This window comes from Mya arenaria, chromosome 4, assembly GCF_026914265.1.
Source record: "Mya arenaria isolate MELC-2E11 chromosome 4, ASM2691426v1".
Lineage (NCBI taxonomy): Eukaryota > Metazoa > Mollusca > Bivalvia > Myida > Myidae > Mya > Mya arenaria.
The window spans coordinates 61,726,127-61,745,619 of record NC_069125.1 but is presented as its reverse complement, the minus strand read 5'-3'; the positions used below and the strand labels follow the sequence as shown (position 1 = coordinate 61,745,619).

Here is a 19,493-nt window from a genome sequence, read left to right as displayed (position 1 = left end):
ACAATATAATAGGTTATTCTGCCAGTCAGTGCTTTTGCTTGCTCTGTATGATGTATGCACCAACTACAAAATAGTCCACTTGCACCCGTCATTTACTGCAAAACTGACAATAACCCTTCTGACACAAGAAACATTTCGTAATTTTAATAAATTAAATGAAAGCTACATTGTAAGCACATTTGACAGAATGGTTTTCACAGATCATCTTCATACACTAAATATTACAATCATCGCAGAAGTAAAAAATATACATTTTCAATAGTTCTCTGAATTTCTTTCAAGCCCAGATAAATGTGCCTTGATTGATTTTAAGTAACCTGAACTCGGAACATTAAAGATGCCAGTTCATATTGTTCTGAAAATCTTTTGAATTTTTGAAAATGAAGGCATACAGTTTTTATTTTGTTCAACACAGCATACAAAAAAGTAAACAAAGTAGAAAATGAGTCCAGTGGTGTGAGAATGGCTTGGGTTAGTCTCCCTTGAGTGAGCTCATACCGGCTCTCATAATTTCATCCACCAGTAACAGGTTGGAGGCTATCACAGTGCTGAAATGATAAAAAACTAATGACTTGCACATAAGACAATAATAATTAATAAGACAATAATAATTATGACAAGTTTTTTGTTAATCCATTACCAATTGTACAAGACTTTATTTATAAGCAATCCTAATTATAGCCATATTTTTTCGAAGCTTTTGTATGAATACTGTCCTTACCATGAATGTAACAACTGCTTTTTCACTCTATAATTGTCTAGGATTCCTTCATCCACAGGTATGATTGCTTCACCTGCAAAATATATGACAATAATATACAATTTAATGCTCACTAGTCAGTTCATATCTCTTGCTTTATCTAAACTTAGGCTTAACTTTATAATTTGTGCAAGTGTAAATATATATTGACAGAACAGTACATTAATAGATAATAAATTACACATGCAGTTTCAATTAAATGCTTTAGACTTCCAAAAACTGAAGGAGACATAATGCCTGATAAGTCCCGCCTACCTGTCTTGAGGTCAAGCCCGACAGCCTGCTGGGGACCGGTATACTCCTCCTGTAGCTTTACTATCGCCTCCTGGGGATCAAGTCCAGAGTTCTGTGCGAGAACCTTGATGATCACAAGCAGGGCATCGGCAAATGCCTGCACACCTACATGTACAACAAATCTCATTTGATTCCACATACAACCTAATCACCTTCATATACCAGAAACAGTGACTTAGAAAGGCTAATGTTGATATCATTGATACTCAACAACTTACTTATACAGGCGCAAGTTAATCTTCATTTACACTCTTAAGCAACATATTTGTATCTTATGGTATAAATGTTAGTCTTTCCTAAGATTACAATGTTTAACCACCAGTGGAACTATGACTACCCACATTAATAACACTTAATTGATCTCACCTAGCCTGGCACGGCCCTTCACTTCAGTCTTGTACTTCATTAGTTCCTGGTAGGCAGCAATCTCAAAGGCTCCGGCACCTGGCAGGACACAGTTATCCTCAATTGCATTCTTTACTGCGCGCAGACCGTCACGGATAGCGTCCTTGATCTGGGTGAGGGTGTGCTTGTTTGGGCCCTTTACCAACAGGGTGACAGAGCGAGGGTTCTTGCAGTCCTCAATGAACGTGTATTTGTCCTCGCCCTGTCAACAATACAGTAACAGTTAATTTCATGTAATACTCTTCTTAAGTGGCAAAATAACCAACAATTTTCCACTTTTTGGACATTTTTAACATAATTAACTTTTGTATGAAAGAAATGCAAAGTACACGCATAACAAGCTTTTAGGGTAATTTTTTCCACAAGCTATAATCCAAAATGCCATGTCAAAGCATGTACTCACCAGGACATGCTCATACACAAGGTTGGCATGACCAACGTTCTCTAGCGAGAGTTCTTCAACAGAGTTCATGGCAATTCCTCCACAGGCCAGTGTCAGACGTTCCATGTTGCGCCTCTTGGCACGACGTAATCCCACAATACCCTCTTTGGCCATCATATCCAGAGACATGGGATCAATACCCTGGAAAAAATCATTCTTCTATAATGCTATTGCCCGTTAACTGAAAGAAGAATTCAATATATTCTTTTACAACTCACACAAGTTTTTTTTTTTTTCCTACAGTGCGTCAGAAAGACTAATATTGATATCATTACTATTCAACAACTTATTGGGCATATGTTTATCATCATTCACCCCTCCTCCCCAATCTACTGGTCAGACCCAACTTCTATGTCAAGTTTAATGCTCATAGGTCCAGGCATTGTTGAGATATCACTGGGAGAAGATTTATTAACTTTTCGCGTTAAAGGTTACCGTACTGTGACCTTGACCTTTGGCCTGCTGACCCCTCAAGACAAAAGGGGTCATCTACTGGTCAGGCCCAACCTTCATGTCAAGATTGATGACCATATGTCCAGGTATTGTTGTGTTTGCTTTCAAGGTCACTGTGACCTTGACCTTTGACCCAAAAAATCAATAGGGGTCATCTACTGGTCATGCCCGACATCCAAGTCATGTTTGAGGGCCATGGGTGCAGGCATTGTTGAGTTATCACTTGGACAACCTTTAATCATTCAAGGTCACTGTGACCTTGACCTTTGGCCCAATGACCCCTCAAATCAGTTGGGATCATCTACTAGTCAGGCCCAAATTCCGAGTCAAGTTTGATGACCATGGGTGCAGGCATTGTTGAGTTATCACTCAGACAAGCTTTGGTCTACCAACGGACGGACTGACCAACCGACTGACCGAACGTTATGTGCAAAGCAATATACCCCTCTTCTTCGAAGGGGGGCACATACTCAAGAGTCAAGCAATACATTGTCTTATGAACATTTATTTTGCAATGAAAATTAAGTCATTTAAAATAAAATTTGGATCATCATGTCAATTTGTACCAATTTTAACCAATGAAACATACATGTTACAACAGTTGTGTTACAACTGAGTGACAAAGCCATAAATATTTGTTTTCCACAGCCATTGTCAAGTTGTGTATTTACTCTACCAGATCTGAATTACAACACAGCGCTAAGTCTATGCCGTACTCAAAGACTGGTGTCAAAGTCTAACTAAGAAACAAAGAATTTTAGGACAGTTAAAAAAAGCTTATTGCCTTGAGATTTTCTATTCCAACACTGTACTGTGCTATAATAATCAAGCTTTTAAATCAATAAAATTAATTTTTAACATCAGGAAATTTCAGAGCAAGCATAATTAAAAAATACAAATTAAGCAAAAATAAACAATTGTGTACATGTAGTCTAATATAAGTAAATATCTGCCACATGACAAGAGCTTCAAATACAATGGCCCATGGACAATCATAGTTTGGTAAAAAAAATATGGGAATTATGCGGATAACCTTGTTCTTAGATGAATTTGGTCAGATTAAAAAGTAAAATCAATCATCATTTTGGGCAAAAATGTGTTGCTGTAAGGGGAATTCGAGTCAGTGAATTGGGAAAATACATTACTTTTGACTATTGGTGAGTTGCTGAATATTGACCACACTTTTATAAGCAGAAAGGCCCTTTTACAACACTTAGTCTATATGTGTCTATGATTGATAATGGTAAAAGATGTTTGGTGAATATCTGTTGGTTATTTAAAAAAATAACATATCACTTCCATCTTTATATACAGCTCTACTTTCTTCTAAAATATGAGGGTTTTTTAAAGTCTAGATCCTCTTATCAAAGTGGACTTTCTGGAGCTATTGAAAAAAGCTGTTTTGGTGAATGTGTGAATAGTGACTTTATCCCACTAGAATACTTCAAATGATTTGCAAATGACAAAGCAGTGCATCAGAAAGACTAATGTTGATATCATTACTACTCAACTTATTGGGCATAAGTTAATCATTATTTACACTGCTTTTATACAACAAAAAATCTGTGTTTGGACCTTCTTTGTGTAACAGAGGTTTTAACAGCTGACAAATGTCAATCCAGGAAAACAGCCTGTGGTCTGTCAGAGTATGACAGATATATGCACAAAGCTAAGACCCCTTTTGTAATTGTTTCTAAAAGCTTTTATATTAATTTCAAAGCACTTCCTACTGTCATTAATATCACTGATGCAAATATCCGAGCAAAATACCCCCAACTTTACAACTGTACAATAGTCTCAAGTCAAAACTTTCAATTCTTATTTCAGGATAAATCCTGAATTTTGTAACTCCTGGTGTAATCATCTGCATGAACAACATCTTAAAATCACTCAAAACACAAGGAATGGAAGTAGAATATAATTATCTGTTACATTGAATACTTAAAACTTTTTGCTAAGAGCACACACCTTCTGGTTGATGACAATGAAGCCCTTGTTGGTTCCATCGCAGACCTGTTTCTTGAACGCAATGATCTTCCTCACCCTGTCGTCTATGAACTCCCGCTCTGCCTTGACCAGCTGCTCCCGCTCCTCCGCACTCTTGTAGAAGAATCCTGAGTTCACCTCACTAAAATGTTGTCGTGTGTTTATATGGGTACATTGCTACATCAAAGCATACCTTTTTACAATTCTACTACCAACCAAAGAAATACATAAGTAAATGTATTTTACCATTACCATTCAAACACAAATGGATCATGTCTTGTTTTCATTTATTGAATTATACATAGGTATATAAAATAGTCTGTAAAAGAGATCCTACAAAATGACAAAAAAGTGTTGTTTTTTGAGGTTGTTCATTAACAAAAGGTGCAACATTATCAACGCCCCTTGTTTAAACAGTGCATCAGAAAGACTAATGTTAATATCACAGACACTCAACAACTTGGGTATTGGGCAGAAGTTGTTCATCATTCACACTGTCAACAGGGCTTCAAAACACATACAGCACAGCAGAGCATTTGAAAAACAAATTCCTTATTACCAATTCACTAGGACTAGTACTCACGTTTTCTCATACTCCAGGGAGACATTACATGTGAGGATGTAGGCATCTTCTGTTCTCTTTTTCATGTCTGGGTGACGAGCTCCATGGTCCAGCACCAGACCTCGAACCAAACTGAAACACACGCCAGAATGATTGACTTATTCTTGCACACACAGGGGTAGGAGTTTGATATGATGTTGTTAAAATGTCCAGTTAAAAGTAAAATTAAGGTAAATTGTGTTTCTATTTCATATAATGGCATTCAATTTGTTTTCTGCATGTAGATGTTTGTTCAACAGTGCATCAGAAAGACTAATGTTGATATCATGGTTACTCAACAACTTGGGTATTGGGCAAAGGTTGTTCACCATTCGCACTGTTTATTTAATGCGTTACTTTAAATACGCGAAACAATGACGAAAATGCTGTTGACGGAGTCTGGTGAGTTTGTTTTAGGACAAGCAAAGTGAGTTCAAAGATAAGAATTCTCAATCGGATAAGATTTGACAGTGCATCAGAAAGACTAATGTTGCTATCATTATTATTCAACAACTTGGGCATATGTTGTTCATCATTTAACACTATCAGTTTGCTTAACAGCATTAGCTGGTACATAAACTGATATCACTTGTTCAAGTTAACATTAGTATAAAACTGCATAATACAAAATAAATACAATGTAAGAATATCAGACATAAAGAAGGCAGCCACAGAAAAAAGAAAAGCATTATCAATGAAAACAAATACTGTCTGCACAAGACTTTCAATGAAATGAAATGAAGTCAAGACTCCGCTATCAAATGTTTTTCAAAGAAAAGCTTGAATTACTTACTAGTTATTTATTCAGATTAATTAAACTATTTTGTCTGGCATGTGATGACAAGTAGACAGTGCATCAGAAAGACTAATGTTGCTATCATGGTTACTCAATAACTTGGGCATATGTTGATCATCATTCGCACTGTTTATTTAATGCGTTACTTTACATACAAGTAGATTGCACACTTTTAGTATACTTAAATATATCAAATAAACAACACATTATTGTGAATGAATCAAACTTCACATACACGCAACAATGACCAAAAATGCTGTTGACCAAGACCGTATGGGGAGCAAAATGAGATCAAAGCTAAGAATTCTCAATCGGATAAGATTTGACAGTGCATCAGAAAGACTAATGTTGCTATCATTATTATTCAACAACTTGGGCATATATTGATCATCATTCGCACTGTTTATTTAATGCGTTACTTTACATACAAGTAGATTGCGCACTTTTAGTATACTTAAATATATCAAATAAACAACACATTATTGTGAATGAATCAAACTTCACATACACGCAACAATGACCAAAAATGCTGTTGACCAAGACCGTATGGGGAGCAAAATGAGATCAAAGCTAAGAATTCTCAATCGGATAAGATTTGACAGTGCATCAGAAAGACTAATGTTGCTATCATTATTATTCAACAACTTGGGCATATGTTGTTCATCATTTAACACTGTCAGTTTGCTAAACAGCATTAGCTGGTACATAAACTGATATCACTTGTTCAAGTTAACATTAGTATAAAACTGCGTAATACGAAACATACAAGAATTGAATGAAAACATGATGAGCAAACACAAAAAAGGAAAGCATAAGCAATGAAAACGTGTAGCCATGTACTGTCGCCACAAGTCTTTCAATGAAAACGTGTAGCCATGTACTGTCGCCACAAGTCTTTCAATGAAAACGTGTAGCCATGTAATGTCGCCACAAGTCTTTCAATGAAAACGTGTAGTCATGTACTGTCGCCACAAGTCTTTCAATGAAAACGTGTAGCCATGTACTGTCGCCACAAGTCTTTCAATGAAAACGTGTAGCCATGTAATGTCGCCACAAGTCTTTCAATGAAAACGTGTAGTCATGTACTGTTGCCACAAGTCTTTCAATGAAAGCGTGTAGCCATGTACTGTCGCCACAAGTCTTTCAATGAAAACGTGTAGCCATGTACTGTCGCCACAAGTCTTTCAATGAAAACGTGTAGCCATGTACTGTAGCCACAAGTCTTTCAATGAAAACGTGTAGCCATGTACTGTCGCCACAAGTCTTTCAATGAAAACGTGTAGCCATGTACTGTCGCCACAAGTCTTTCAATGAAAACGTGTAGCCATGTACTGTCGCCACAAGTCTTTCAATGAAAACGTGTAGCCATGTACTGTCGCCACAAGTCTTTCAATGAAATAAAACCAAGACTCCATTTACAAATGCTTTTCAAAGAAACGCTTGATTTAAGCTTGATTTAAGTTATTTCTTCAGATTAATTCAACTGTTGTTGTTTTCTGGCATGTGATATGTAGACAGTGCATCAGAAAGACTAATGTTGCTATCATGGTTACTCAACAACTTGGGTATTGGGCAAAAGTTGTTCATCATTCGCACTGGTTATCAAATGCTTTACATTACATTCAAGTACATTTAGCACTTATAGTATACTAAAACATATAAACACATTATTATGAATCAGATCTTTACATACATGAAACAATGAAAAAAAAATCCTGTTGACAGAGTCTGTATGGTGAGTTTGTTTTAGGACAAGCAAAGCGTGATCAAAGCTAAGAATTCTCAATCGGATAAGGTTTGACAGTGCATCAGAAAGACTAATGTTGCTATCATTATTATTCAACAACTTGGGCATATGTTGTTCATCATTAACACTGTCATTTTGCTTAACAGCATTAGCTGATACATAAAATGGTATCACTTGTTTAAGTTTCATTTATAATAGTGTAAAACTGTGTAATACAAAAAGTTCAATAATTGAACCAATAACAGCAAACACAGAAAGGAAAGCATAATTAATGAACACGTGTACGGTCTGCAAATGACTTTCAATGAAATAAAATCAAAACTCTGCTTACAAATGTTTTTCAAAGAAAAGCTTGAATTTACTTGATTTTTTCACTATTATGCCTGGCATGTGATGACATCTAGACAGTGCATAAGGAAGACTATTGTTGCTATCATCTCTGCTCAACAACTTGGGTATGGGCAGTTTAATCATCATCACACCGTCACATGACAAACACAGGCTTATAATTATGTTAAAACTAACCATTTATAGGAGAAGTGGTCAATGCATCAGAAAGACTTATGTTCCTTTCAATGTTATTCAACAACTTTGGTATTAGGCGATTAGTTATTCATCATACACAATGCGACATGACTATGATACAACAACTGTCTACATAGAATAGTTAACAGATGGTGTGAGAAGTGTGTTTGGCTGTCTACATAGAATAGTTAACAGATGGTGTGAGAAGTGTGTTTGGCTGTCTACATAGAATAGTTAACAGATGGTGTGAGAAGTGTGTTTGGCTGTCTACATAGAATAGTTAACAGATGGTGTGAGAAGTGTGTTTGGCTGTCTACCAAAAATAGTTAACAGCTGGTGTGAGAAGTGTGTTTGGCTGTCTAAGTAGAATAGTTAACAAATGGTGTGAGAAGTGTGTTTGGCTGTCTACGTAGAATAGTTAACAGATGGTGTGAGAAGTGTGTTTGGCTGTCTACATAGAATAGTTAACAGCTGGTGTGAGAAGTGTGTTTGGCTGTCTACATAGAATGATTTAGAGATGATATGAGAAGTGTGTTTGGGCAATGACTGTCTACATAGGATAGTTAACAGCTGGGGTGAGAAGTGTGTTTGGCTGTCTACATGGAATCATTTAGAGATGGTGTGAGAAGTGTGTTTGGCTGTTTACATGGAAGAGTTAAGAGATGATGTGAGAAGTGTGTTTGGCCGTCTACTTTAAATAAAGTAGTTAACAGCTGATGTGAGAATTGTGTTTGGCTGTCTACTTTACATGGAATATTTAAGAGATGGTGTGAGAAGTTGTTAGGCTGTCATACGTGGTGTCCATGTCGGTCTTGTGCTGCATCTCCATTATCTCCACCATGTGCAGGTCAATTGGCTCTCCTTCCCTTTGGATGGCCAGAACAGCATCAACAACCTCCTTTAAACAATCAGGAAAACAAAAAATAACTACTGTTTTCAAATACCTCATTTCCAAAAACGAAGATATTCCATCTGTTTCTCCTTTCAATAAATTTGACTCTTTTTCAATATATAATATTGAAACAGTGTATCAGAAAGACTAATGTTGCTATCATGATTATTCAACAACTTGGGTATTGGGCAGTTTAATCATCATGTACACTGTGTTTGACTTCAGAAAACATCTTTGCATTTTATGACAATTAATTAGTTTGTACCTCATTCTGGATGTACATACAAGATTATTCAAGGATAATCAAACAGAAACAAATAGTGGCAGCTGTTTATATATATATATATATATATAATCTCTAGAAGTCCTTACCCCTGTAAGGAGGTCTGCAAGCTCCTGGTGGACCTTGGTGCGGAGTGAGGTGCGGGCCACTTGTACCAGAGTGTCCCGGTCAACCACCCGCTTGACCTTCACATCCTCAAGCACCTGCAGGGCCTTGTTCCTTGCCAGCTCAAACCCCTCTGTGATCAGTCGGGGGTGTAGGCCCTTGAAATATATCATACAATTGTGACACGTTTGATCCATGAGGCTTATAAATTTGACTATGTTTGGTTTAGAACGCTACAAAGGCAATTCTTTATATTAATATGCTTTAATCTCTTTTGCTGCATGTCATGTCTTCAGTTTGCAGATAAAGTACTTATTTACATTTAAACAAGATCCAGTGAGGAAAAGCTTACAAATGTTAAAACAATGCTTTTAAATCCAATACATGTAGAGAGTCATAAGGCAGTTCATATACCTCAGAAATGTAGAGGTCAGCCTGTTTGAGGAGTTCACCAATAATGAGGACATTGGATGTTGTACCATCACCAGTGATATCATCCTGAGCTGTGGCCACTCTTGCTATCAATGAAGCGGTTGGATGCTGGATTTGCTGAAATAGACATAATCAACTTCAGAAAATAGGTTCTTCTGAAATAAATGAACCCTTCAACTATTGACCTTCACTTTGAAAGTTTCTGAGCCAATACACTTCAAACTGCCATTATTATGTTCTCCAGAGATATATTGTCATCAAACCATGGTCCACATTTTAAAATATCATTTCTAATCACTAACATTTTTTTATCCCTGCAGCATTAATTCCCTCTGCTGGCAAAGTCTTAAAATTATATCAGGTACAGAACAAATTTCACAGAATAAAATGTAAAGCTTTAAAAAAAAAAAAAAAGACCAAACATAATGGAATACAAAATCTGGTTTATTGAACTTTACCAGCCATTATATTTTTTTTTCCATTATAAAGCATTTAACCTACCATTTCATGAAGAAGAACATTGCCATCCTTGGTCAGCTTGATATCTCCAGACCCTGATACAAGCCTGCAGAGAAACAGTAAAAACAATGTTCAGTTGCAAAACCAGATGATTTATTAACTGGACCTAGAACTCCGCGAGTCGGATGTGTCGCCTGACAAATTATTTACTGTCGACATTATAGCTCTTAGATTGGCATTTTATTCATTTATAGACAATGATGTTGCCATTTAACTTTTAAGTGTAGGTGGCATCCAGTGGTCGAAATTAGCACAAGCCCGCAAGCCCTGCACTGGTAAAATGTCTTTCGGGCTTGCTCAAATTCTGAATTTTATATAGCAGGGCTTCCTACAAAATTTGATGCCAAGCATTAGAATAAGCTTTCGGGCGTGTTCATCCAAAAGTCTAATTTCGATGACTGGGCATTTGAACTGAAGGTAACAACGTTAAGCCAGGAGCAAGCAATTGGTTATATAAGCAAAAATGAGCACAATAAATACTGAAGTCAATGACATTGACTCTGGTGAGCTAAAAAAGTGTGCAAGGTAAAATTAAACATGAAAATTAACAAAGGGCAATAACTCTAATATGGAAGCAAGAGATACAGTTTTTGTGCACTGCGATCCCCTTTAATAAGATGTATCTATCTATAAAGTTTCAAGTTCATAACTCTTATAGTTTTCGAGAAATGCCCCGGACAAAATTTAAGCTTGAAAATTAACAAAGGGCAATAACTCTAAGGCCTAAAAAAAAATACATTTGGTTCGGGTTACCCGACCCTACCTACGGAATAGGCGCCGACCCTAACGTTTTTATAGTCAGTTTGAAAAAAAATGAAAAACTAAAAAAAAAAAAAAAAAAAAAAACTTTTTTTTTTGCTTTTCAATATGTAGTTTAAAACCTTAATTGCTTATATAGAAGATAACTTTAACACCATTCTCCAATGATGAAAATGACATTCTTATATAAAGCCTAATAAACAAAAACAAAAAACAAAATAAAAAAAAGCCTACCTACCCTACCTATTTTTGAAAAGGATGTAACCCTAACCAAACATTTTTTTTTTAGGCCTAAACATATAGATGAAAGAGTTATGGTTTTAGTGCACTGCACTTTCCCTCAATCAGATATACCTCAAAATAAGTTTCAGGTTGATACCTCCTATAGTTTACGAGATATGCCACGGACAAAACCTAAGCATAAAAATTAACAAAGGGCAATAACTCTAAAAATATGGCAGCAAGAGTTACGGTTCTTGTGCACTGCACTTGCCCTCAATGAGATCTATCTAGCTATGAAGTTTCAAGTTGATACCTCTTATATTCTTCAAGATATGCCCCGGACAAAACTTTAGGCATGAAAATTAACAAAGGGCAATAACTTTAAAACTAAGAAAGCAAGAGTTACTGTTATTGTGCACTGCACTTGTCCTCCATGAGATCGATCTACATATGAAGTTTCAAGTTGATAACTCTTATATTCTACAAGATATGCCCCGGACAAAACTTTAAGCATGAAAAATAACAAAGGGCAATAATTCTAAAAATATGGAAGCAAGAGTAACAGTTCTTGTGCACTGCACTTGCCCTCAATTAGATCTATCTACATATGAAATTTCAAGTTGATACCACTAATAGTTTAGGAGATATACCCCAGACAAGCGAAAATGGGACGCGGACGCCGATGCCGACAAAAGTAACCCCTATATGTTGTCTTTTCAGGCGACACAAAAACTGGATGAAAAATATCATTGCTAGTATCAAAACTGTTATATGTTCATACCAAGACATGAAATTTACCTTTTAATAAAGTTATTGAAATAATACTTTTGAAAGAAGCCTAAAAACATGTGTTATGTATCAATATAAAAATAAATTATGTATATTATTCAGAACTTGTGATCTAGGATAGTCATTGGGGGTTTTATCACTTATTTGGGAAGGAAGTCAGGGTTGGGAAAAATGTGCCGATTTCGACTTCTTTCACTGTTCTTTATCTTTGTAATAATTTATGAAGAAATTCCAATTTTGCCAAAAATGATGCGAAAATTCCCAATCCCAATAGGTTATATTCCCAAAATACCCCAAAACAAAACCTGTTACCAGTCGGTTGTTTCTTAATCACACATAATAGAAATGTTTCTTTTAGTCAATTCAGACATTTCTTTTCATATTAGGTTAAAAAGCATGTTTTCACAAAGGTAAAGGGGCAAGATTCTGTCACAGTAATGCCAGATTCTGGCCCATGGCCCATAATGGTCAGAAAAAAACACAGGTAGACCATAAAATGCTATTTTCTTATTTCAAATGTGGCTCTTTTTATTAATGAAGGTACAGCAGAGCAGATAATATTGACTCCACTTATCCAGCTTACTCCCACTTTCCCATTAGTAGCCACTCAAGTGAACCACCGATGCATTTTTCTCAACATGTGCAAGTTTAATTGTGCGTTATATGCATTTAAAGGTGTTATTCATAGTCAGTGTCCTTTTCAATAATTTATATTAGTAAAATCTTACAGCTAATCCGAACATAATGTAAAGAAAACAGAGCAAACAAAATATCTCGAAAAGCAAAGGAATATCATGAAAAAGCCACATGTACTGATAATTTCAATATAATTCATGATGTTATTTTGCAATTTGCTTGATTCCTTCAATTTTCATGACTGCAAACTTTAGTCGTACCATCTGAAAGTTTTCTTTCGAGTTTTACTGCTAATTTATATTTGTAACGGTGCGCTGTATTCAGGGGATGTACGTTCAAAGTTAACATAACATCTCGTTATAGACAAAACTATGTTCATAGTATTAATGTTTACTTGGTTGGTAAAATGCAAGTTAGCAAAGCCCGGGCTTCCAAGTGAATTGAGAATTTTCTGTACATTAAGACCCCTTCAGGATCAAGCATGCTTTTCTCTGAAGGGATCTGTTGGCCTTAGTCCAAATAATTGTACGTTGACGAATTCTTTTACAATTTCTGATATGGCAAATCCTTCATGTACAAATTGTTTTGTACCAAAAGTGGGTAGTTATTCCGATCAGGATTCCGGGTTAAAGCATATTGCGTCTATAAAATATCATAAAACCAAGAAATATGACCAGATAATGATATTTTATATTAGTTCCGTACACAAAAAATAAATATCCAACAAATTATTGAGTTTGATGGGTTTTTCTTCATTTCATTTGGTCAAAACATAACGATTTATACATGAAGGGCACCTGCAAGGCTGCAGATCACAGTTTTACAACAATCTGAACACTTTGGCCATGGCCGAGTTGTTACAAGTATATTTACAAGGTCTATCTTGAAGCTTGTCGGAGGTGACCGAGTTATTACGATTGGGTTGAGATGTTCCGCTTGGCACAATTGTTGTCTGTGTCAGTCAAGTTTCATTTTATTGGAAAGGTAAATCATGTTTTTCAATGCATTTAATGCTTGTTTTGTGCAAAAAAACTTTGCACTTACATAGTAAAATATGAAATTAAACCTTTATTATCCATTTCAAACATAACATACTTCACTTAATACAATTTCAATATTTTTCAAACCCATCCGGTTTTTGCACAAACCCGTTTAGATGTTAGGGATTGGAAGAATCCTGTATAACATGTCTATTATTTTAAAGCTGCACTCTCACAGATATGCCATTTTTACAACTTTTTTATTTTTTGTCTTGGAAAGAGCAAATTTTTTCATAAATATCTGCAAACCAATGATAACAGATTGCTGACAAAAGCTCAGATCACAGATTACCGTTAAAAAAAATAATGTTTTATGGCTTAAACCATTACTAACGGTTTAAGAAAAATGTGTAAAACAAATTTTTGAACTTAAATATAAAAATCTGTGATTTAATTTTTTGTCAGCAGTCCTATATCACTGGTTTCCATGGATTTTCGCAAAAATTGTCAAAACGTTCAATCTGTGAGTGCAGCTTTTAACTACTGTTGGCCTTAATTGATGTCCCATGTTACAAATTCATAAAAAACATTCTTGCATGACGACAATTCCTGAATAAACTCCATCGTAACAGACGAGTAACAAATCGTAAAAAAAATTATTTATATATCTGCTATGTAAAACAGTAATGTCTAAATGACATGTACAAACTCATTCACAACACGTGTTTCTCGAATGTTCTTAACATAAACAAATCTTACTACCATTAATACGTACATTTTAAGGGTTCCCTTTGGACCCAAATTTGATTTGAGAACATCCTGTAAGCCCTTTGCAGCCGAAATGTTCACAGCTAAAGCCTGTGAAGCCCTTGCAACTTCAGCCTTGGGATTTAGTGACTTGATCGCAGACATGCTCTCTTTTCTCGTAATGTCTCGCGTCGGATATCGAAATCACGTCGCATTTCATCTCTATACAAGTATACGCACTGATATTGGCCTCTATACAATTATAAAGGAAATGTCGTTCAATATTTTAACATAATTTTCTTCACGATTTCTTATCATCTAGTAGAATTCTTTTAAATACAAAAAAGAATGAAAGGGACAAACAAGAAGTTGGACTCATACCATGTCTAATTCCATCTAGGTAAACAACACTCTAGCGAATACGGGGGGGGGGGGGCGCAACCGCCCCTTCCCGCGTAAAAAAACCCGTGAAAGTTTACATATTATTTATAAAAAAAAAATGCACCATTCCGGAAGTGGATTTTGTTCTTGGGGCTGTAAAATTACGCCTCTGCGTACTTATATACCGTGCAGTACCGGTTACTTCTATAATGTTGCCAATTCAGAGGTTCTTAAACCATATAATACTAATTTGTTTAATATTGTAATAACTCCTAATGGTTACTTTTCTATAGACTTCCTTGCGTAGGTCCGTGGTTTAAATCATCATATGAGATAACTTCGAAATTAATGTCATTTAGTTTTCATGTACAGTCGAAACTCGTCGGCTTGATATTCCAGAGACCGGCCAAAATTCATAACTGGAACCGGGAAAATGACATCGAGCCTAGCAAACAAAAACAAAGTGTGACATTCTTAATACACGACGGGCAATCATTGGAGCCATAACATTTTGTTATATGATGAAAATGCTCCAAAGCGTCTCCATAACCATACTCACTGTTGACATCGATATTTCACTCATTGGCACTATAACGGAAGACGCGCTGGAGCATCTTCAATACATAACAAAATGTTATGGCTCCAATGATTGCCCGTAGGAACCGCGAAATCGAGCGTGGTGAAAAATCGACCCTCGAGAAATCGATTTTTAATGAACATATAGTAGAAGAATTTCGGTCTTTTTAAACCAGTTCGCACCAACGAGGATATCGAGCCAAGCGAATTCGAACCAACGAGTTTCGACGGTATAGTACTATAATGTCAATGCTGTGTAAACAAACATACTCCATCCACTTTACACGAATGGGAATAATACAATTTAAGCTTTATAACATAATATGGGTTGTGTTAATGACAGATTGGTGCGGTGTGCTCTTACAAAAGTTACTTATTTTATTTGTAACGCAATCTTATATTAAGCCAGAGATGATACGCATTTTAAATACAAACATTATCAGTTATGAGATGTTTAAGTTCATTTTAAAGTGTTATGAAAGTCTCGTACGGTATTCGTAGGGATATTAACAACATGGTTTACAACACGCAAATTTATATAATTAAACGTATGTAGCAATGAATGTCACAGAGTTTATTTTCGGCATAAACGCATACCACACAGGCTTCTCTAGAGCACGATCCCTTGATCATAGCTAACTTTGGTTCGTTATCAAGCATTTTGCCCCCTTCGAAACCAGATGATGTCCTCCACCAACGGCCAGTGCTTGACGACACCTCAATATTTGTGTCATCAAAATCCAATATCTCGGATAGGGGCATGCATCATATTCCACAACAAAGAATCTGTCGATGAGACTCTCATCCAACATGGTTGTTGCGTTTATTATTTTAACAAAATACTGTATTTGCCGATATTTGGACTATCTGGTGTCTAGCCCCTTTCATACATATAAAAGAAATTTAACCGCATTAATAACCGACATAGCAATCAATCATTACAGCCATGTGCTCAGTCGCTGTTTTGTCCACAAACCGCATGCATTTCGCAGTTTTTGCTCATCTGTTTTTCCCCGTTTACAAAAGCGCATGGTTTCCCAGTTTAAGTCATATCTGTTTATGAGTACAGATAAATATACCGACGCTAGTTCTTAACTAACTAGGATTTACGCGGTGAGACAATTAATTAAACCTTATAAATTTCGAAATGGAAAATACGCAAAAACTGCGAGATGCATGTGTCGAAAGCTATGTGATACATCAGTAAGTAAGATTCAATGCGTTGTACACAGCAATGTAAATGTTATGTAAGTTGTTTATTAATTTTCTTTTTTTCTTGCAATTGTATCATCTGCATGGTGTTTATTCCGTTAAAACGTATTAACATTTATAATTGCGTTATGCAGTCATGGCGAAACTCCGGCGAATCTACCAACAATGCCCTCTTTATCAAAATAGGTTGAATTAACTTGTCAATGTTCCGACCGTGCATTGTTCATCGAATGGTCGTGTAATCGTAATATCTCCGGCAACCTCCGAGTTATCAAGTTGGATAATGGGCGAGGTGTTAATGTTCTGATTGCAATACTAACGGAGCAGTCAACTGGCCGCAGCCAACAGCTCCACGGTTTACTTTACGATAATTACGTTTGAATGGCCCGGTCAAGGCAATCGTAACAACTCGGCCATCTCCGGCAAGCTTCGAGATAGCCATATCTTGATACTAGCCGAGGAGTTCCGATTGCCGGTCAAGGCTATCAAAACTGTATAGAGTTGAACGTCGACGCTCTCAGTAGCGTGAAATTGTTACCATAATATAGTGTTAAATATTTTCGCACAAAGAACAACATTTAATCAAACCTCGATCGCTAACAAATATATCGAATACAAAATACAAGAATCTTTATTTAAAGTCGGGTATGTGCTACAAGAAACATTAGCTCAATGAGCTATTTTCCGACATGAATATGTCAACCAAGTTTTAGTTACTAGCGTGATCCACTCAGATAATGTTCTTATTGTATTATCCATCCACATATGCAGTCCGCCCGAGCACGTCTGCTGGCCGTGGTTGACGCTTATAGATGCGACCATATTGGCGGCACGATCATACTTGTCCTACCATCAAATATCCGCATCGCGCCTGCCCTTCCGTTCGTCTGTCCGTGCATACAGTACGCGTCCATCCATACATCAAAACTAGTAGACATATTACTCTATATACTGCAGTCTAGTCATTCTAAAATGCCGTACAGGCTTTTTTAAAAATTAAAAAAACACATTTAAAAAAAACACACACCCTGGACGGCATTTTAGAATGACTAACTGTAGTCCTGAAATTACTCGTGTTTTTTCTGTTTGTTGTGTGTGTTTTCTAGGGTGCGCGCGCGTGTCTCATCTGACCTACATGTAAAGCCATTACATAGTAATATGACGACCTAAGGTCACAGCAACTTTAAATAACAGTACCCTTAAATTAACATTCATATGAAATGCCAGGCAACATCTCGTAAGTACCGACACCGATGGTTCACTTTGTAGGCTATTGACGTCTTGTAAATTTTGTTTAGATTTCGGATATGTATAAAATCCGGCCGTATTAGGTCTCTACAGAGGCATAGGCAAGAAATACACGGCCCTAGGGTCTTACTTTTTTACAATCTGATTAAAATCATATCCCCTATATTGCTGTGCATGGGGGATCTTCGTGTACAGAAGATCAGGATTTTAATCAGATTGACTTTTTTATTTCTTTACCAATTTAATAAATTTTGGTATCGTTGTAAAGATGAAACAACCAGCTTTCAGGAAATGTATTTGGTTTTTAATTCTAGTTAAAAAAAATATGCTTATATTATCTTAAAGTCATCGTTGAAAATCGCGTATTCTCGCACAGAGAAACATGTATAAAAAACACGGCCCCAGGGTCTTACTTTTTTAATTATTATTATTTTTTTAATTTTCAAAGTTTTGGTATTATTGTAAAGTAGAAATAACCAGCTTTCAGAAAATGTTTTTTTGTTTTAAATTCCTACCTTTTCATTTATATAATTAACTGATTTAAAAATTATAGTAATAAGATCACAGAGTCGTGTTTTTCATAACTATATATAAGCCCCGGTGCGACATTGCGTGAATTTCAACGATGAATTCGAGATAATTTCATTATTTTCAAGATATAAAATTGATTTACAAAGTTGATTTATAAATACTGGGATTATACCACACGGCCATGTTCGTCATACCTGTATAACTTTGCGGTATAGCTCGTTTGCAAAGATGAATTCAAGGCAATTTTATCATAACTTTTCACAGCAGGAAAATAATTCGTTTGCAAAGATGAATTCAAGGCAATTTTATCATAACTTTTCACACCAGGAAAATAATTAAGTAAACATTTTCTGAAAAGCTGGTTGTTTCATATTTGCAACGATACCAAGATTTATTAAATTAATAAAGAATTAAAATAGTTTGACACTATCATGCTATAGGGCCGTGTTTTTCATACTTGCACTTTTGTGAGATATTACGCGAATTTCAACGGTAGCTTTTAGACATTATTTGCGTAGCTTATAAAGGTTAAAATTTAAAACCAAATTCCCATATTCTAAAAGCTAGTCATTTCTACTTTGCAACAATACCAACATTTATTAAATTGATAAAGAATAGTTAGATACTATAGGGTCGTGTTTTTCCTTACTTGCGCTTCTGTGCGATATTACGCGATTTTCAGCGGTGACATCTAGACATGATTTGCGTAGCTTATAAAGGTAGGAATTTTAAACCAAAAATATTTTCTGAAAGCTGGTTGTTCCTTCTTGACAATAATACCAAAACATTAAAAAAAGTATCAAGAACTATAAAAGTTAAACCCTGGGGCCGTGTTTTTCATACCCGTTTCTCTGTGCGTAAATACGTGATTTTCAGCGATGACTTCAAGATAATATTAGCATAATTTTTTAAACTAGTAATTAAGAACCAAAAACATTTACTGAAAGCTGGTTTTTCCTTTTATACAACGATACCAAAATTTATTAAATCGGTAAAGAATTAAGAAAGTTAGACCCTAGAACCGTGTTTTTCTTAACTATGCCTCTGTATAGACCTAAAAGGGCCGGATTTTATACTCCCCCTTTATTTCCGTTAATGTCCGTAGAATTTGACCAATCGTAACAACTCGGCCATCTCCGGCAAGCTTCGAGATCTTGATACTAGCCGAGGAG

The 19,493-nt window shown here is 35.9% G+C and overlaps 1 protein-coding gene across 1 annotated transcript; it reads right to left on the bottom strand.

Annotated features, from left to right (window-relative positions):
• Positions 1–129: 129 nt before the first annotated feature.
• LOC128231991 (T-complex protein 1 subunit zeta-like) lies at positions 130–14,566 on the bottom strand. Its single transcript, XM_052945308.1, has 12 exons — positions 14,402–14,566; positions 10,223–10,286; positions 9,704–9,838; positions 9,274–9,447; positions 8,804–8,907; positions 4,924–5,034; positions 4,323–4,482; positions 1,863–2,042; positions 1,421–1,661; positions 1,016–1,159; positions 722–794; positions 130–548 (listed from the first exon to the last, which is right to left on the bottom strand). Exons 1-12 carry the CDS (start codon positions 14,536–14,538, stop codon positions 473–475), a joined length of 1,599 nt encoding a protein of 532 aa, XP_052801268.1. The 5' UTR covers positions 14,539–14,566; the 3' UTR covers positions 130–472.
• Between the last annotated feature and the right edge of the window lie 4,927 nt (positions 14,567–19,493).